General features: G+C 47.7%; 1 protein-coding gene across 1 annotated transcript; it reads left to right on the top strand.

Moving 5' to 3' along the window:
• The first annotated feature begins 10,098 nt into the window (after positions 1-10,098).
• On the top strand, positions 10,099-17,527 carry LOC119277014 (auxin response factor 3-like). Its single transcript, XM_037558210.1, has 10 exons — positions 10,099-10,509; positions 10,620-10,676; positions 11,859-12,041; positions 12,152-12,236; positions 12,916-13,006; positions 13,086-13,250; positions 13,753-13,869; positions 13,942-14,017; positions 15,980-16,142; positions 16,256-17,527. Exons 1-10 carry the CDS (start codon positions 10,282-10,284, stop codon positions 17,071-17,073), a joined length of 1,983 nt encoding a protein of 660 aa, XP_037414107.1. The 5' UTR covers positions 10,099-10,281; the 3' UTR covers positions 17,074-17,527.
• Positions 17,528-20,784: the final 3,257 nt, after the last annotated feature.

Here is a 20,784-nt window from a genome sequence, read left to right as displayed (position 1 = left end):
ACCCCATGTGTGATGAGTTTGAGCGTGCAAATTTTGGTCCGAATTTCCTTGGTTACAGTGGTCATCCATGTCATTGCATAATTTGGGTACATAAAAGAGCCTACAGCACACCCACACTTCTTAATCGAGCAAGTTCAGCAATTAAACATAGCTAGCTGATCTAAACAGTACTCTAACAAAAGACCAACGCTCTAAACAAAGAGCACCACTCCGGCTGGCGCTCATCAATCTCCGCCGCCTCCTCCATGTCCAGCTCACGCCCGACAATCTCCTGGGGAAGGGGCTCCATGGCATTCATCGCACCGTATTCAGTAAGCATTTCGCCATCTGCATCTGCCATCTCTTTGGAAAAGGCCGCCATGAGGTGGTCTTGGGCAGCCGCGGTCTGGGCTTGGATGGGCTCCATCACGGCAAGGTATGCCGCGAACGAGCGAATGGCTGCTCGAACACTCTCGGTGATTGCCAACTCTTCATCCATGGGTTGCCGATCGTTGTCAGAGAAGCTTTGTGCGATTTGTGCGGTGACCGTCAGAAGCTGGGCATGGGCGGCCTCGAAATGGTTGTGGGTGGCCTCCATCAGGGCTAAGGCGGGCGCTGCGGAATGGATAGCTGTTGTGTCGCCCTCGCCATTTGATATCCCCGTCGCAGACGTTGCTACCGTCATCTGAGCTGTAACAGCGGCCATTTGGGATGTTGCGGCCGCGCTCATGCAGGTTGTTAGCACGCTCATGGCAGTTGCGGCCGTGCTCTCGCCAGAGTTGGCTGCCGAAGTTTCCCTCACGATGCAGGTCCACATCCCCATCTTTGACCCGTGACGATTGAACGATTGAAATGATATTTGGGGAGCGAGCTAGTGTGCTTGACGCGCCGGCTATGAACTGTAGCGAACGAACCTTTTCGCGAAAGCCATATGCTATGATGGTGCTCCAAGATATTTTGTACTGCATCTCACAAGGTTGGTGATAATAAATTATGTGTGATGTACTTGATTTTTCGTCTTGATTTGAAATACATAATGGGGTCACAGGGGGCAAGGAGGGTGTTTGAATTGCTAGAACTTTTATCTGCAGTGAACATGCAACTATAGGAGTCTCATCAATAAATTTCGAATTATTCAGGGTTCGTTTGGACATCTTATACATTAATTGAGTTTTCTAGGCATTTAAGGTGCATAATTCAAAAGTAAACTACATGCACGTGCTCCGGTGCACCAAAATGGGTTGTAAAATCACATATGTGTCCATGGGTGGATGCTTAGGTCCCATGCAAGAAATGGGAAAGAATTTCAAACACCTCGGCACCGTGGCTCACCAGCAAAGGTTGAGATACTTGGTTTTGGAATTCTAGGCATGCTATCATGAAATGGCACCAACATGTCGTGGTAAAAAAATCCCATTTGGTGCAAGTTCTCATATAAGCTTCTCACAAACCAGAGCTTCTCACAAGAAGCCTCATGGTTCCGATAGGGACCGTCACCTTTGTGGACGAAATGATATTCGTTGCCTCTTCTTGCTTTCAATTTTTTTCTAGTGGCAACATAGACCAACAGGAGTGTCGTGTTAGAATTTGGAATTTTTTAGGGTTCGTTTGGACATTTTTATACATTAACTGAGTTTTCTAGGCATTCTATGTGCATAATTCAAGTTTCAACTACATGCACATTCTCTAGTGCAGAAAAATGGGTTGAAAAATCAAATGTGTGTCTTTGGGTGCATGCTTAGGTCCCATGCAAGAAATGGGAATGAATTTCAAACACCTTAGCACCGTCGCTCGACCGCAAACATTGAGATATATGGCTTTGAAATTCTAGTAAATGCATGTTATCATGGAATGGCACCAACATGTTGCGGAAAAATTGTCCCATTTGGGGCAGGTTTTGGTATAAGGTTCTCACAAACTAGAGCTTCTCACAAGAAGCCTCATGGTTCCGATAGGGAACGTGTCACCTTTGTGGACGAACGATATTCGTTGCCTCTTCTTGTTTTCAATTTTTTTCTAGTGGCAACATACCAACAGGAGTGTTGTGTTAAAATTTAGAATTTTTTAGAGTTTGTTTGGACATTTTTATACATTAATTGAGTTTTCTAGGCATTTAATGTGCATAATTAAAATTTGAACTACATGCACATGCTCAGAGCAGATGGTTTGCAAAATCAAATGTGCATCATTGAGTGGATGCTTAGGTCCCATGCAAGAAATGAGAATGAATTTCAAACACTTCGGCACCGTGGTTCGTCGGCAAATGTTGAGATACTTGGTTTTGACATTCTAGAAAATCCAAAACTTGTCTGGAATTCATGAAACTTGGCATGCTATCATGGAATGCCACCAACATGTTGCGGTAAATTTTTTGTCCCATTTGGGGCAGATTTTGGTATAAACTTCTCACAAGAAGCCACATGGTTCCGGTAGGGAACGTGTGACCTTTGTGGACAAAACGATATTCATTGCCTCTTTTTGCTTTAATTTTTTTTCTAGTGACAACATAGACCAACAGGAGTGTCGTGTTAATATTTGAAATTTTCGGGGTTCGTTTGGACATTTTTATACATTAACTGAGTTTTCTAGGCATTTTCTGTGCATAATTCAAACTTGAACTATAGTCTACACGCACATGCTCTAGTGCAGAAAAATGGGTTAAAAATCAAATGTGTTTCCTTGGGTGCATGCTTAGGTCTCATGCAAAAAATGATAGTGAATTTCAAACACCTCAACACCGTTGCTCGGCCGCAAACATTGAGATTCTTGGTTTTTAAATCCTTATAAATCCAAAACTTGTCTAAAATTCATGAAATTTGGCATGCTATCATGGAATGGCACCAACATGTTGAGGTGTTTTTCATGTCCAATTTGAGAGAAGGTGCACGAATTAACAGTTAACAAAGGCATTTTGAAAACAAATAGTTGCCACGTTATCATCTCAAACGGTTGTATAATTTAAATCGTGGGTGTGCTGCTAACCATTCACGTGATGCCACGTGCCACATTTTTAATGGCTAGGAGGTGTCGTGCGGACAACAGCTTGAGTAGACGGGAGGCGTGCGAGCGCAACCCACTACGCAGGCTGACCGGGAGGCGTGCAAGCAGTCATCCGCTGCGTAGGCTCGCTAGGAAGCTTCGAGTTGTACGCTTCACAGGCTCACTGGGAAGCTAGCCCTTTGGCTTCCATGGTTGTCCGCCTCGCTCCCAACCTCTCCATTAATGGCTCCTGAGCAACTGTTTAATACGGGTGGCCTTACTCTTCGCCTCGCATTCCCCTCCCGCAGACCTCCACCAATGCCATGGCACAGAAGGATCATCCGCCACTAGCCTTCCAGTTTTGTGAAGTCGACTCCGAGCCGGAGGAGATAGAAAATAAGGAGGAATGGGGCCTCATGGACATGGCCCTAAACGAGCTGGCCGCGGCAGGTGCTGCCCCCACGTCCGTCAAAGCTCCAATCCCCATGCCCGCGCCAGCGACCATCCCCGTAGCATTGACGGGCTGGTCACCGAGCACTATTGCAGCGTTGGAAGCCGCGGGTGTCAGCGAGGTCCCCGCGGACCCTCGCGAGCTCGTGTACATGCCAGCGCCAGCGCCCCCGCGTGTGCCTGTGCGCGCCCCTGCACCCACTGTGGCGCCGGTCCTCGTGTGTTTGCCTGCACCCATCGCGCCTGTGGTCGTGCATGCGCCCCCTCAACGTCATGGGATGTCACCATCGACTGCTACCTCGCAGCGTCGCGAGTCTCCGTCCTCCCGCCCCCCGCCCGTCGATTGCACGACAACGGGTTCATTGATTTCCAAGTCAAGAAAATTCTGAGTTGGCTTGAAGACTTCAACAACGGCGTTCCAGAGGACGAGGACGACAACGACAACACCGGCACAGCACGCCGCCTTTGCCGCCGCAATAGTTAGTTTTTTGGGTTTAAGACTGTATCTCGATCATATGAATGTAAAGTCACAGTGTGATTGCATGAAACCTATGGTTTGAACAAACTTGCGTTTTTCTCCCTGAATGTACAGTCTTATCAAATGATTTTTTAAAAAGCATCAATGTTTTTTTAAATTTAAAACACTCGTCGCAAACGTTTTAGATAGAACACCCGTATGCAAACCGAGAGCTTCCCCAGTAAGCTAAGGGAAAATTCTTCACGCAGGATTTCTGCATCTCTTCATCACAAATGTTTTAGATAGAACACCGATATGCAAAGCGAGAGCTATGGTCCTTCCCCACTAAGCCAAAGGAAATTTTGCCGCGCAGGATTTGTGCATCTCTTCATTGCAAATAGTTCAAATTAAACATGATATGCAAAGGAAGAGCTATGGTTCCTTCGCCACTAAGCCAAGAGAAAATCTGGCGCGCAGGATTTGTACATCCCTTCATCGCAAATGATTCTTTATGGTGACCCATGTGCAACCACATACAGACAATATGGTAAGATTTGCATCTGTCATATTGGGTTTGGGTATATTGCCATTTGTCAAACTACAAACATTGGCATTTGTCGATCTAGTAACATTGCCCTTTGTCAACCTTGTAACACTGCCATTTGTCAAAATTTGCAGCTAAAAATCACAGTGTCTAATTTTGCAACTGAAATTCAGTAAGCATAGATTTCATTCATAGATTAAGCAGTCGTTCTTTATAACAAATAGTTCAACTCGACAGCTGAACGGAACAAAATTTTCCCCAATTGTTGCCAACCACGTACTGAAATAGCTAGTTCAACTATATATATGACCTAATTTTAAATATGAAGTACAGTTCAACCATATCTATAGTCAGATGAACTGAACAAAATAGACCGTAAATATTACTACTACGGAGGGGCTTTGTACTACTTCCAGCGGCCTCTTCTCTGCCAAGTGCGCTCAGTAAGAGGCAGAGGAGGAGGAGGAGCCTACGGACGAGCTGGAGAAGTGGAATTCGATGCCTGCCGCTGCTCACCTTTAGCGACGCCCGCCTCAAACGCCCTCTGCCACTCCAGACGACCCCTCTCGAAGCGGTGGGACTCCTCGTAGATCTCCTCATTCCGCACCTCTACGACGACGTGTGTTGAGGCCACAGCGGTGGTAAAACTCTTTGCATGCTCGACCAGGCGCTCCTCCTTCTCCTGCAGGAACTCGATGTAGCGCGCAATGTTGTTGACGCACATGCGGGGCTCCACCTCCACCTCCCGCCTTCGGGCGGGTGTGGCGGAGCGGGTGATGAACCCGGCGGTCGACGGTGGGTTCGCGGCCATGATGACCACCTCCCACCTTTGGGTCGTGGTGGCGGAGCGGGTGATGGCCACGGTGGCCGACAGTGGGGTGGTGGCCATGACAGCCACCTCACGCCTTCGGGCCGTGGTGGCGGAACGGGTGATGGCCCTGACTTTCACCGGTGGTGTGGCGGCCATGGCGGTAGACAATGGGGTGGCGGCAATGGCAGCTGGCAACAGCTGCCGATGGGTAGTGGCGGCGGAGCATGTGATGGGTGTTGTGCACACACCCAACAGGGATGCCACAAGCAGTACACGACACCGGGGACTGGCCGCCACCGCGGCGTAGCCTCCCAGCTGGAGCTGTCCTCTGATGATGGCGGAGTGGCTGAGCGACAACGATGAACTGATGCCATTGGCGATTGTGGGAGAAGCAAACGATATAAGCTACACGGAGGAAGGGGATAATGCGACGCAGGACTCGCCGGCCGTGAGGCTTTATATAGCAGGCAGGTAAGCATTGGGATTTTGGGTGATTTCGCCGAGTCCAGCGGGAAGCTTGCGCGGCCGTGCGCAGGAACCTGCGCGGTTGCGCGGGAACGGGCTCACCGACGATTCATTGGTGCCAGCTCGAGCCACCGTTTGGCCAAAAGAATGCATATGCGGTGCTCAAGCTTGCACTCAAAGCCTTCTATGGCAGCGGGGTGACAAGACGTGCGAGAGGAGGAGGAAGTGACGCGTACATATACGATTAATAAAGAACATTTGCGATTTAATTACCTAGCACACGACCGCTCTCTACACAGTGCTGCGAACGATTGTTTGCTTACCATGTGATGTGGAACGCGACATAGTTTCACATCATGCCACCGGCTCGTAACTGTCGCCGACTTGTAGACGACTATTCCCTGCATGTTCAACTGCTCTATGCGTGTGGTTGCTCACGGTTGAGGCGGCAGCGGCGCGCTCTGCTCGCATCTCACCGCACGCGCTCTGCTCTCGCATCCTTGCGCCGCTCTGCCTACGTCCCTCCGCCTGGGCTGCCAACGTTTGGGGCCGGCGCACGATCAAGTACGTTTGTGCTGCCATTATGCATGCTTGCGCCGGGCGCGGCGCGACGATGCAGTTACCCACTACAAAAACTACATGCGGACGTGCCGAGAATCTAGGCCGCCCGACCCCCATTTATTTCCATGGCCATTTACCTTAATCTCTCACCCCACGACACAATAAGCACATCCACAATGACACATACAGAGAGGATATCCAGCGGCTCCAATGGCACTCCCACCATATCAAACACAGACTCTTGGTACAACTTAAAATCACCAGAGTCGTCTGATTCATAACCATCATCATTGGCAGTACAATTGCGTGCACCGATGTATCCTGATTCCCCATGATAGATCCACATCCTATAGGACCTGAGCATATGAGTGATATTTACATGACATCTGACAACACCAATAGTTCACGGATCTCACTACGACAATTTCTGCATGGGCACAACATATCTTCGGCCCCGTTGTTGTGACCAGGCGTGAATTCCATAAACTGATTCACGCTAGCCATGTATGGTGGCGTGAGGACCGCTCCATGAGTAATCCAACCACGATCCATTGCATGTACAACATGAAAAGTAAATAGAACGCACCTGATATTTGCTATGATGTTTTTCAGTAAACAGATCTCACCTAAAATCACCCTTGTTTGACGATGCAGCTGTCGCGCGTGACTTCACCCTTCAACTGTGGCACATGGCCTCGCCGTACCCTCGCAACCACGTTCACCTTGTCGTACCCTCACAGCCACGTTCACCTCGCCGTACCCTCGCAGCCATGTTCACCTCGTCGTGCTAGCCTCTCGACTAGCTTCTGGGGGCATGGTATGATGGAGGGCCCTAAACCGACGATCCCAATTCCTTTGTTAGGAGGGAACTGGACGATCCCAATTCCAAGTTCCCGCTATTATGAAAAGAGATCCCGCTAGATGAGTTAGCTGGAAAAAAATTACTCATTATTTTTCTGTTTACATTTACAAAGAATTACCCACCAACATTAACTGTGACACTGAGACTCGTCCCATAAAATGGACATGCATAGTGACGGCCCAATACGTCGCCAAAAATCAGTCTGGAATGTTGTGAAAGTTGGCTAGGGCCCTCCTCCGGGAGGAAAACACCTCGTGACGGTGGAATGTCACAGAAAATGATTTTACGCGAGGCTTTCTGTTTTCTCACCAGGGTTTTTGTCACTAAATAGACCAAATTTTGTAGTGGAAGAAGATGAAGTGGACATCGAGGGGGGGGGGGTCTCCGTTTTTTGCCGACGAGCTCGCCACCCAGGCCAATGCAAATAAGAAGCGCCAAAGCATTCAGACGAAGGCATACACAAAGGATGAGGACAAACTCCTTTGTGAATGTTGGAGGGACATTGGACAAGACCCCAAGATCGACGCCGAGCAAAAGGCATCAACCTTTTGGCTAAGAGTTCATCGCCAATTTCATGAGCGCAAGAAGTTCGCGCCGTACAAGATGGAGAGCAAGCGTGGGTGGGTGTCCCTCTCAAAGCGTCGAAGGGTCATACAATAAGAGTGCAATAAGTTTATTGCCACCCTTGAGAGCATCGAAGGCCGTCCCATGAGTGGCCTCGGCATCAAAGACATGGTATACATTCCTCCATCTTCGTTTTTGTTGTTTCATGCTTGCCTGACCATTGCCCATATGAATATGCATTCTTGTCTTCATTTGTCGGCATTCCAAGCTTTGGAAGCATTCAAGGCCCAACATGGAAACAAGTCGTTCACCCTCACCCATTGTTGGATGGTCATAAAGGGCGACGAGAAATTCAAGGAGCAATATGCGGCCCTCCGGAAGAATGGAGGCCTGGAAGCTGTCGAGGAGCATGGTGAGGGAGAGAGGCCACCACCGCGGGAAAAGACCAACTCCAAGGAAGAGGACAAGCGTGATGCAGCGTCGATTGTGTTGCAAGCAACTTTGCAAGGCATGATGACCCAAAAGGATCCAAGGGAGGAGAAGCGTCGGCAAGACAAAGAAGAGCAAATGAAGACCTGCATGGAGATATAAAGCAAGAAGCTCGAGATGGAGGCGAAGATGCAAGCGAAGAAGCTCGAGATGGAGGTGAAGAGGCTAGCGAAGATGCTCGATCGAGGCGACCAAAGCAAAAGAAGTGGCGCTCTCTTCCATATTGAAGGGGTGGAGATCATGAAGGTGGACTTGAGCACGATATTCCCGAGGAAGAGGCCTTGGTTCGAGAAGATGCAGGCCGATATGCTCAAACTAGATTATTGATCTATCGTGGAGAACGCCATCTTTTTGTACGCCGACAAGCGTGTCGGTATGACCATGGTTGAGATGGCGTGGTTGAACTCCCGCCATTTTTTGTGTGTTGACATGTGTGTCGGCCGGTGGCAAGCACGTCAGCATGAACTGTGTTGTGTTTTTTTTAGGCTTGCATGTATGTCGGCTGCCTGCATGGCCGCCGATATGAACTCTGGGCGATGTCATGGCCGCTGGCATGATCTCTGGAAGCGGGTCTTCTTTAAATTTAAATTGTTTTCTGCGCGAACGAAAATTGGGTCAGCCGGTTGGGTGCACTTGTCCGATACAGACGGATGATGAACGGGCAGCCAGCCCAAATGAACAAAAAACAAACAAAATGTGCGTCCGTTTGGATTAAATCGAAGGAAAAGGTTTGATGAGCTAGCCTGCCGTGCCTGATCACGGACTGGACTGGACTGGACTAGCATGGGCACACGATTATAAATAGCAAGCAGCTGGCGCAGCAGGGAAATGGCCACGGCACGGCCTGTTCCAGTTTGACCGCACCACGCCCTGGCGCGCTGCGACGCTGGCCGGAGCTGGACGGACCGGTTTCCAGTCGTTTACAGCTCCCTGTCTTCCGCCGGGAGGAGATGAAACGGGCAGGCCTGCGACTGTGACTGTGGCCGTGGCCGTGAGCCCGGGGGCGGGCGGGCAATCACTGCGTGCTTATCGGCCATTGATTGCAGCAGAGCAGAGTCAGTCAGCCACTCAGTCAGATCGGTCGACTGCATGCTTAGCATTGAAGCGGATCGACGACGGACGCACGCATTGATACGTGCCGCGACACGACAGCGCCGAGATGTATGCATGGATAGGTAGGAACCGAACCACCTGTCCTAGTAGAGGAGAGGACCCAGGGCCATAAACGCACGCTTTCATTTCATCACCTACGGCCAGCCGTCCTCCTACGCCATCAGCATCACCACATGCACGCACGCACGTAAGCAAGTAGCCACATGTGTCCATCCACAATCAAACAAACGGGCACAGATAAGTTCGGGCACACAAGGCGGGCGTCTCAATTTGTTCAGAACGAAGGTTGAACGGCCGTTTTCGTTTAGCACCGTTGGAAAAAAAGGCGTGGCGTGACGACAGACAGGGTAAGGAAAGGAGGCTACCGTTGGTGACGGCTGACGGGGTACGGTGGCAGGGCACTGTACGCTCCCTACCCGAGGCGCTGGCGCCTGGGCCTGGGCCTGGCGGTGGCCTCCTGGTGGGGGAACAGTGGTTCCTAAAGCGGCAGCTGCTGCGGCCGCGAGCAGTAGCCACTGAGCGGGCGGGCAGCGGCAGCGGAGCAGAGCACCGCACCGTGCCACTAAAGTCTTGAGAGAACGGCCAAGGACGACGGAAAAGCCCCGCCCAATCCGTCCCCAGGCACGCCCACGCCTCACGCCTCACGCCCGCGTCATAAAATCGTGGGCGACTCGTGTCCCAGTCCCAGCAGGCTCAGCCACAGCCCACAGCGACGCGGCAGCGGCAGCAGGAACAGCAACAGCGACCTTGCTTCCGCGCGCGGCAGCCGAGGGAGGGGAGGAGGAGATCGAGGGGGGCAAGCGGGGCAGGGCGGCATTGGGACGGGGGGCTAGAACAAGGAGATGGCTGCAGAGCGACGCCCTCGGGGGCATTAATGGGGCCCTCCCTCTGCTCCACATCCTGCTGCTCCCACATCCTCCCCGCGGCCGCGGTTGATTCCTCGCCCGCCTACTTTTAACCGCGCCCCCCCTTTTCCGGACGGGACGGCTGGGCTGTGGGCGGGCGCCATGGGCATCGATCTCAACGCGGCGGACGAGCCTGGCAAGGCGGCGGCGGTGTCGGTGTGCCGGGACCTGTGGCACGCCTGCGCGGGGCCGGTCGTGGCGCTGCCGCGCCGGGGCAGCGCCGTCGTCTACCTGCCGCAGGCGCACCTCGCCGCGGCCGGCGGCGGGGGGGACGTGCCGGTGGCCCTGCCGCCGCACGTGGCGTGCCGCGTGGTGGACGTCGAGCTATGCGTGAGTCTTCCGGAGCACGCCGTGCTGCTCGTGTCATTGCTCGTTTTTGGCCTCTTCCTGGCTGTGGTGCTGATCTGGTGAACCGGGTCGCGTGTGTGTCTGTGCCGCAGGCGGATCCGGCGACCGACGAGGTCTACGCGCGGCTGGCTATGGTGGCGGAGGGCGAGGTAAGAATAGATGCTGCTCCATCCAGTCACTTTGCTGGATTCATGTGTGTTCCCCCATGATTTTTCCATGGGATTTTGGGGGCGTGAGGTGAAATGTGTGGCTGCTTCGGTTGGTGTTCAGGTTTCCGCATGCTGCAATGATGCAGTGTAATTAATAATGCCTACATTTTGTTACATGTGTAAATAAACTAGGCATTTTTAGCAATTCCTTAGTACTCCCTCCGTTTTCTTTTTAGTCTGCATATAAGATTTTGTCAAAGTCAAACTTTACAAAGTTTGACTAACATTATAGAAAAAAACATCATCATCTACAATACTAAAGTTATATGTCATGAAAATTAATTTCATCATTCATCTAATAATGTTAATTTCATATCGTGAATGTTGATATCTTTTCCTACAAAGCTAGTCAAACTTTGTAAAGTTTGACTTTGACCAATTCTTATATGCGAACTAAAAAGAAACGGAGGGAGTACATCATTTATCTACGGAGTACTTAATTTACTGCATGCATCTGAATCCACGGAAGACCTTTCGTCGTGCAATGTGTCTTGATTTAGCATGCCTAGGCCTATTAAGCTAACTAGGAGTCTAGGAATACTTGCTGTAAAAAAAAGCTAACTAGGAATCCCAGTACTATAATCTATCAACTTAAGTCACCAATGCGAAATGACAAACTTCTGGATTTCTCTTCTATTAGAAAGGAGAGAAATGGAATGTTTATTAGAGTTAAACACGGACACACTTCCGAGTAGTACTCGTTCCAAGTAGGATCCGACTTGGTTAGCTATCGGGCTGTTTAGCGCCTTTATATACCCATGTAACCCTACGATGTAAACACAACGAAACAGTTCAAAGCAATAGAGAAAAGTAAGGCTCGATACGAGCCTTTGGCTATTCATCGATTCGTTTGTGTTCGTTCCGTCGAAGAAGTCGCTACGTCCTGCCAAAGATCGAACCGATCCTGTGTAGTACAAGTCGTCGGCAAGTACGAGCTAGCTAGCTACAATCGATTAAGCTGCTACCTTGCTTGCTTGCTAGCTTTGCACTACGTGCGTGAGACCCTGGGTGATTTGATCTAGGGATCAAAAGCCAACAATGTTTAGTTTTTGAAGTTGAACTGTTGATTGTTCCTATGGACATGTCGGATGCATCATAACCGCACACTCTCTATTGGTTCAGATCTTTGAGAAGAACATGGGAGGTGGTCGGTTTGAAGGGGAAGATGACATGGAAGATGGCGATCGAGAAAGGAAGTCCCGGATGCTGCACATGTTCTGCAAGACACTAACAGCCTCTGACACAAGCACACACGGGGGATTCTCTGTTCCCCGCCGTGCTGCCGAGGACTGTTTCCCCCCACTGGTGATTGAGTTTGGAAATTTTATTTGGGCCATTTAGCTCTTGAAATGGTTCCTTATTTTCATGGTTTGTATTGCGCATCTGACCATTTTAATTATATTGTTCCTTTTTAGGACTACCAGCAGATCAGGCCTTCCCAAGAGCTTGTTGCAAAGGATTTGCATGGAGCGAAGTGGAGGTTCCGCCATATCTATAGAGGTGAGATCAGTGCTGAATGTAGTGCTTGGCCAGGAGTATGCAATGCTCTTTTTTGCATTATGTATGAATTTTTTTTGTTGCTGGTAAACATTACACTTGATGTTTCAGTTGGAAGATTATGTAATATGTATAATATTTCCATCTAATCATTTATTCGGAGGCAAAGAAAATCCACTGAAGAAAGCTCTGTCTAACTGCTTTTTAGTCTTGAAACACGCACACCTAATATAATCTTGGAGCACTCTTTTAGGGAGCATTGTTAAATATATGGAAGATGCAGCCTCAACTCTAAATTTCCACTTTCAGCTCACAGGTAGTTCTTTTTGTAAGACGGGCATTGTTATTGTTCTCTTTTTTATGTTTGACCCTTTGTTGAACTGGCATACGTTCCCTTGGTAACCTTTCCCAGCACCACATCCTATGCTTCATAAGCAGGTTTATTTACACTGCCCAAAATTTACTAATACGAGTTAGATTATGCATCTGCAACTTACATTATTTTTTCTGTTTATTGCGCTATTAATTAAGACAGCGCCTTACATTTTTTTTTCTTCAAAATAATGGTCAAACTGCTCTCTGTGGTCCTATCATTCATTCTGATTTTGAAGCAAATATGTCAGTATCTTGTTGTTCTAGCAAGGTACATGTGCGATGTTATGAAATGCTCCTTTGCTTCCAGGTCAACCACGTAGGCATCTTTTAACGACTGGATGGAGTTCATTTGTCAATAAAAAGAAACTTGTATCTGGGGATGCAGTCTTATTTCTCCGGTAAGCAAATGAACAATGATGAACTTTAAATCTTTCTATCCTTATTTCTCTTATTCATAAAGTGTTTTCCCTTTTATAGTGGTGATGATGGTGAACTACGACTTGGTGTAAGGAGAGCCATTCAGCTTAAAAATGAGGCCCTTCTGAAAGCTTTCAATAGCAACAGCTCAAAGATACACACACTGTCTGCTGTGGCTAATTCCTTGAAACATAGAAGTGTTTTTCACATCTGTTACAATCCAAGGTTTGTTAATTAAGCATATAATTTTCATTCTTAAGTAGTATAAGGTTGCCCTAAAATTGGACATATAATTCTGGATGATACATTATGGGTGCTATTAATTAACACAGCGCCTTCCCATACATTAAGTAGTATAGTGGTGATGATGGTGAACAAGGAGGTTATTAGTGCTCGCTAAAAATAGCAGTATGATACAACCCTGTTTGTATTTGTATGTTTTTAGTTTGAGCACACTATATAAGTCATATTGATCATCAAGAAAATACATTATACTCCCTCCGTTCGGAATTACTTGTCTCAGATATGGATGTATCTAGAACTAAAATACATCTAGATACATCCATTTCCGCGACAAGTAATTCCGAACGGAGGGAGTAATATTTAACTACAAAAGGACAGTAAAACCTGTTCACTGAAACCATAGAAAAGCTATTCCTTTTAGATTGGGCAAGCATAAAACATGTACGTACAGACTTTGAATCTGAATTTATTAAACTCTCTACAGGGCTGCTGCATCCGAATTTATTGTTCCGTACTGGAAGTTCCTGAAGAGCCTGAATCGTCCATTTTGTATTGGAATGAGGTTTAAGATTCAGTATGGGAGTGAAGATGTTAATGAGAGGTCTGTCCCTTTCAACTCAACTAAAATTTACTTTTGTACAATATCTACTGAGTTTCAGTTCCTGTTTTGTAGGCGATCTGGAATGATTACAGGTATTAATGAAGTAGACCCCATTAGGTGGACTGGTTCAAAATGGAAAAGCCTGCAGGTAGGCATTTCAGTCGATTGCATTAAGCATTTAGGTCTTAGCAATTCAGAACGCCATTATCTTCGTCCTGCCTTGCAGTATTTTAGATAATTGTATTTTTTTTTCTGGGCCTTTTATATTGCCTGACCATGAATCTGACTTAAAATGCTCTAATGAGGCTTGAAAGACTTGAAAGTGCTCACAACGTGCTATAAGACACATGCTCACATTTAGGTTTACTCACCCTTAAATTCATGCGCAGATACTTGCCAATCCACCTTACGGCCTTACCAAAAATTAGTGTTTACACATAGTCAGAAATGCAATTTTTCAGATACTAGATAATTGCAATATTCTAGTATGTTAGCCCGTAAATTACCTGCCCATATTAATGTGATCGTGTAAATAAATGTTTATAAAACTAGAGGATACCCCGCACGTTGATGCGGGAATTGGTTGATAACATGAGAACCAAAATTTAAAATACATATGACTTATTATATTTGATTATGTATAGTTGTAACAATATTTATTAAATGTAAGTAAAATAATTAAATTGAATTCTTTTCCCATGCATGGTTGAATGTTATGGTGGGCCCATGCATGATTGCATATTGAGGTGGGCATTATCCCATTCATTATTGTATGATGAGGCGGCATGCTTGCATGTTGAGATAAATAGTTAGTGGGGATGACTCTCTTAGGTGTATAGGATTCTGCCCGTGATTTACCTACCTAAAAATACACTTATTTGGTACTCTTGTCATGGTTTTAGTTCAAATTTGAACTAAAATCATGACAATTAGTATTGTTTTGACCAAAGTAGGGCTTGATTTTGGGGTCATTTTCCATTGCTTTCTCAAGTTCCATGCTAATACTAGTATTGTTTAACTAAGCTTGGCTTTTCATAGCTAATAACCGATCTTATTGTTTATAATAATCTATCAATGATGTGAAAAACCCTATACCATGATTTTTGGAGACGAGCTCCGTATCGTCGTATATTTTACGCATGAATTTCAACTCAATCCAATCAGCCTTATTTTGGAATGAATCTTCATTGATGCCAAGAGCAATAGCGCGATCAATTAGATTATCATATACTCCCTCCATTTTTGTATACAAGGCCACAAACCTATATTACAGGTACCAAGGTAGAAATTAATGCTTACTTAAGCCAATGTTGCAAGGTTGTCTTTACTCCTTGCTCGACGTGTTAATTAATGTTTATTTTTCTCTTCAACGCACAACAAGACAACCCTCTCACTCCTCGTTGGTTGATTAATGTGGTACATGAAAACCAAGCTTCTCACCCACATGCATGCAAGGGGTATTAATGTCCTCGGTTGCTAGTACGAGGCAAACCTCATCAATTTTACCTCGATTGATGTTAGTGGCCTTGTATAATTGCAAATTGTAATTTTGATAGTGGCCTTGTATACAAAAATGGAGGGAGTATCAATTTATTAATGACAATTATTGCTTACCAAAGAAAACATAATTTTATTTGGTAAGTCAATATAAGGTGGGACAATTAAGGCGGTTTTCAAGGAAAAGTGGTGAAAAAAAACAAAGATAGGAGAGAGGGGGTAGGGGGCAAAGCACTTGCCGGGCGCAGGAAAAATGAATAGTTCTTTTTTTAAGTAAGTGGTAGAGATTAACTCGCACATTTTATTATTTAGATTTTATCCTTTTGGTAGGGGTGCTTTTTAAAACATAGTATGGTGATGAAAATGACTTTTTAGAAAATGAATTGATAATTGGAAGTTATGTCCTAATTTGCTCTAGCTGTAGAATCACTGAAGATGCATTAAGACTTGTACTGTACTCCCTCGGTCCCATAATATAAGAGCGTTTTTGAGTGTACTGTCAGAAACACTCTTATATTATGGGACGGACGGAGTATCTTTTAAACCAAGCATTAATTTATAGCTGACTGGTTCACTGATTATCTGTGAACTGAAATGATACCCTCTTGTTCAGGTAAGATGGGAGGATGGCACCGACTGTAATAGCCAAAATAGACTATCGCCATGGGATATCGAGATAGTTGGTGGCTCGGTCTCTATTGCCCAGTCTCTGTCAGCATCCAGTTCTAAACGAACTAAACTGTGCCCTCAGGGCAATGTGGACGTCCCAACTCTGTGTAAGTTCCCACTTTCCACGGCACAGTGCTGACGTTTTGTAGGTAACCACGTATGCTTGGTATTCTACGGTTCTTAACCATATGTTAACTGACTTGGCCATAAAATGTTGTAGATGGGAATGTTCGTCCGGACTCCGTGGGAGCTGATAAACTCCCCAGGGTCTTGCAAGGTCAAGAATTGATGGGTTCTGGAACTCATCGTGTTACATGTCCTCCTCAGCCAGGTGGCGCCACAGAATTCCGGCGTTATGATGGTACGGGGTTCCTTACTGATACACGAAGCTGCTTGCTGAGTGGTCCAGCAAGCAGGCTTCCACCTCAAAGCTCCTATTTCGCCTACCAACCTGTAGGCTTCGGTGAATCCGTTGGGTTCCCGGAGGTCTTGCAAGGTCAAGAAGTTTGTCAGACGGTTCCTCTGTACCAAGGAATGGTGTCTGATACATGTTCTGCTAAAGCGGGATACGGGATGTACAATTACATGCGCACCTCGTCTGCCATGAACGGAGGGTTTTCATCTGCACCTCAGGGTTATCCTCTCTCCCTGTCTACTCCGCCCCGAGCAGTGGCGGCTTCGCCCTCATCTGCAGCGGTTCCACCACAGCTTTGGCTGGCAAGCAAGAGCAATGAAGAAGCTGCGAATGGCAGCCAGCTTAACCCATTTGGAATTCGAAAGGTTCCTGGTGATGGTGCTGCTAAGCTTGGTGATGGTGCTGCTAAGCTTGGATCTGATGGAAGGAAGGTTGCCAGAACCAGTTGCATGCTTTTCGGGTTTTCCTTGACCGAGAAGATGTTGCCAACGGAAGAAGACTCTGCCAAGGAAGGGAACCATGAAGTCGACTGTCAGAATCCGCGGATGCTAGACTTGTTTGGATACAACCGCGCCACTCCCGGCACTCTTCACGCCCTCTGCGCCGCTCCCCTGGGAATATGATGCCACTCCAGTTCCAGTATGATCCAAGTACTTTGTAGTGCTCTTTAGGCCTGTTCGGAGTCTCGCCGCTCCGCACGACTCCGCTCCCGGAGCGGCCCGAGCTTCAGTTGAAAATACGGAGTGAAGAAAGGGATACTCCGTAGATTCTCGTATTTCCTGGAGCAGTGGATTGCCGAACAGGCCTTTTCTAAGAAACTTTAATAATGAGTCTTTGCGCATTCAGGGACCTTCGGTGAATATGCATGTGAGCATGCAGCGGCCGCTCCTTGCATCGCCCCAGGGACAATCAGCATTTCCCCTCGGTCGTTCAGTCCCAGCCGTATTCCTGATGCACACCAGTTGTCGTTCTAGTCCATCCAATCCTCCATCCCTATATGTATTTTAGACGATTTTACTGTGTCGCTTCTGTATCTGTATCGAACCTTGATTTGCTATCTCCTTGGACATGGCTGTATCACCACCACCACCAACAACAAAGCCTTTAGTCCCAAACAAGTTGGGGTAGACTAGAGGTGAAACCCATAAGATCTCGCAACCAACTCATGGCTCTGGCACATGGATAGCAAGCTTCCACACACTCCTGTCCATAGCTAGCTCTTTGTCGATACTCCAATCCTTCAGGTCTCTCTTAACGGACTCCTTTCATGTCAAAATCGGTCGACCCCGCCCTCTCTTGACATTCTCCGCACGCTTTAGCCGTCCGCTATGCACTGGAGCTTCTGGAGGCCTGCGCTGAATATGCCCAAACCATCTCAAACGATGTTGGACAAGCTTCTCCTCAATTGGTGCTACCCCAACTCTATCTCGTATATCATCATTCCGGACTCGATCCTTCCTCGTGTGGCCACACATCCATCTCAACATACGCATCTCCGCCACACCTAACTGTTGAACATGTCGCCTTTTAGTCGGCCAACACTCCGCGCCATACAACATTGCGGGTCGAACTGCCGTCCTGTAGAACTTGCTTTTTAGCTTTTGTGGCACTCTCTTGTCACAGAGAATGCCAGAAGCTTGGCGCCACTTCATCCATCCGGCTTTGATTCGATGGTTCACATCTTCATCAATACCCCCATCCTCCTGCAACATTGACCCCAAATACCGAAAGGTATCCTTCCGAGGTACCACCTGGCCATCAAGGCTAACCTCCTCCTCCTCACAGCTAGTAGTACTGAAACCGCACATCATGTACTCGGTTTTAGTTCTACTAAGCCTAAACCCTTTCGATTCCAAGGTTTGTCTCCATAACTCTAACTTCCTATTTACCCCCCGTCCGACTATCGTCAACTAGCACCACATCATCCGCAAAGAGCATACACCATGGGATATCTCCTTGTATACCCCTTGTGACCTCATCCATCACCAATGCAAAAAGATAAGGGCTCAAAGCTGACCCCTGATGCAGTCCTATCTTAATCGGGAAGTCATCGGTGTCGACATCACTTGTTCGAACACTTGTCACAACATTATTGTACATGTCCTTGATGAGGGTAATGTACTTTGCTGGGACTTTGTGTTTCTCCAAGGCCCACCACATGACATTCCGCAGTATCTTATCATAGGCCTTCTCCAAGTCAATGAACACCATATGCAAGTCCTTATGCTCCCTATATCTCTCCATAAGTTGTCGTACCAAGAAAATGGCTTCCATGGTCGACCTCCCAGGCATGAAACCAAACTGATTTTTGGTCACGCTTGTCATTCTTCTTAAGCGGTGCTCAATGACTCTCTCCCATAGCTTCATTGTATGGCTCATCAGCTTAATTCCACGGTAATTAGTACAACTCTGAACATCCCCCTTGTTCTTGAAGATTGGTACTAATATACTCCGTCTCCATTCTTCTGGCATCTTGTTTGCCCGAAAAATGAGGTTGAAAAGCTTGGTTAGCCATACTATTGCTATGTCCCCGAGACCTTTCCACACCTCAATGGGGATACAATCAGGGCCCATCGCCTTGCCTCCTTTCATCCTTTTTAAAGCCTCCTTCACCTCAGACTCCTGGATGCGCCGCACAAAACGCATGCTGGTCTCATCAAAGGAGTCATTCAGTTCAATGGTAAAACTCTCATTCTCCCCATTGAACAGCTTGTCGAAGTACTCCCGCCATCTATGCTTAATCTCTTCGTCCTTCACCAAGAGTTGGTTTGCTCCGTCCTTGATGCGTTTGACTTGGCCAATATCCCTCGTCTTCCTCTCCCGGATCTTAGCCATCTTATAGATGTCCCTTTCACCTTCCTTCGTGCCTAACCGTTGGTAGAGGTCCTCATATGCCCGACCCCTTGCTTCACCAACAGCTCGCTTTGCGGCCTTCTTCGCCATCTTGTACTTCTCTATGTTGTCTGCACTCCTATCCAGGTATAGGCGTCTGAAGCAATCTTTCTTTTCTTTAAGTGCCTTCTGGACATCATCATTCCACCACCAGGTATCCTTATCTTCGCTTCTCCTTTCCCCGGACACTCCAAACTCCTCCGAGGCCACCTTACGAATGCAAGTCGCCATCTTCATCCACACATTGTCCGCATCCCCTCCTTCCTCCCAAGGGCCCTCCTTAAATACCCTCTCCTTGAACACCTGAGCTACCTCCCCCTTGAGCTTCCACCACTTCGTTCTAGCGACCTTGGCACGCTTATCCCGCTAGACACGAATCCGAAAGCGGAAGTCAGCAACCACCAGCTTATGCTGGGGTACAACACTCTCCCCAGGTATCACCTTACAGTCTAGGCACGCACGCCCATCTTTTCTTCTTGAGAGGATGAAATCAATCTGGCTAGAGTGTTTGCCACTACTAAAAGTCACCAGATATGATTCTCTCTTTCTAAAGAGGGTGTTAGCTACAATCATGTTGTAGGCTAGAGCAAAGCTTAAGACATCTTCTCCTTCTTGATTCCTGATGCCATAGCCAAAGCCCCCATGCGCCCCTTCAAAACCTGTGTTAGATGTACCCACGTGGCCATTGAGGTCTCCTCCTATGAAGAGCTTCTCACCAATCGGTACACTCCTAACCATGTCTTCCAAGCCTTCCCAGAACTCCCTCTTGGTGTTCTCATTGTGGCCTACTTGCGGGGCATATGCGCTGATAACATTGAGAACCAAGTCCTCAGCTACCAGCTTGACCAGGATAATCCGGTCCCCACGTCTCCTGACGTCTACCACTCCACACTTGAGGCTCTTGTTGATCAAGATGCCTACGCCATTTCTGTTTGCAGCCGTCCCCGTGTACCATAGCTTGAAGCCGGTATCCTCCACCTCCTTCGCCTTCTGTCCTCTCCATTTGGTTTCTTGGACGCAAAGGATATCAACACCTCTCCTCACTGCTGCATCAACTAGCTCCCGAAGCTTCCCTGTCAGAGACCCTACATTCCAGCTACCTAAGCGAATCCTCCTAGGCTCGGCTAGCTTCCTTACCCTTCGCACTCGTCGAGTCAAATGCGAAGACCCTTGCTCATTTTCCACTACATCCGGGCGCCGATGTAGCGCGCCACTAAGGATGCGACGACCCGATCCTCGCTCACTTGCCACCGTATCCGGATCAAGATACAGCGCGCCACTTGGGGGGTGACGGCCCGGCCCTTGCCCATTTTCCACCACACCCGGGTTCCGATGTGGCGCGTCGCTGAGAGGGTTACGCCCCAACGAAAATCTTTTGGGTTTCATCGCCATAAGAGTGGCTGAGTTTTTACGTTGGCTCGCCAAGCCTATCACAACCCTCC

Source organism: Triticum dicoccoides, chromosome 3B (assembly GCF_002162155.2).
Source record: "Triticum dicoccoides isolate Atlit2015 ecotype Zavitan chromosome 3B, WEW_v2.0, whole genome shotgun sequence".
NCBI classification, from domain to species: Eukaryota; Viridiplantae; Streptophyta; class Magnoliopsida; order Poales; family Poaceae; genus Triticum; species Triticum dicoccoides.
This window is presented reverse-complemented; position numbering and strand designations above follow the sequence as displayed.

Coding starts and splice junctions, on each gene's coding strand:
- LOC119277014 (XM_037558210.1), top strand. CDS start 10,282: ATGGGCATCGATCTCAACGCGGCGGACGAGCCTGGCAAGGCGGCGGCG. Junction 12,042..12,151: donor AGGACTGTTTCCCCCCACTG/GTGATTGAGTTT, acceptor GTTCCTTTTTAG/GACTACCAGCAGATCAGGCC. Junction 16,143..16,255: donor TGTGGACGTCCCAACTCTGT/GTAAGTTCCCAC, acceptor AAAATGTTGTAG/ATGGGAATGTTCGTCCGGAC.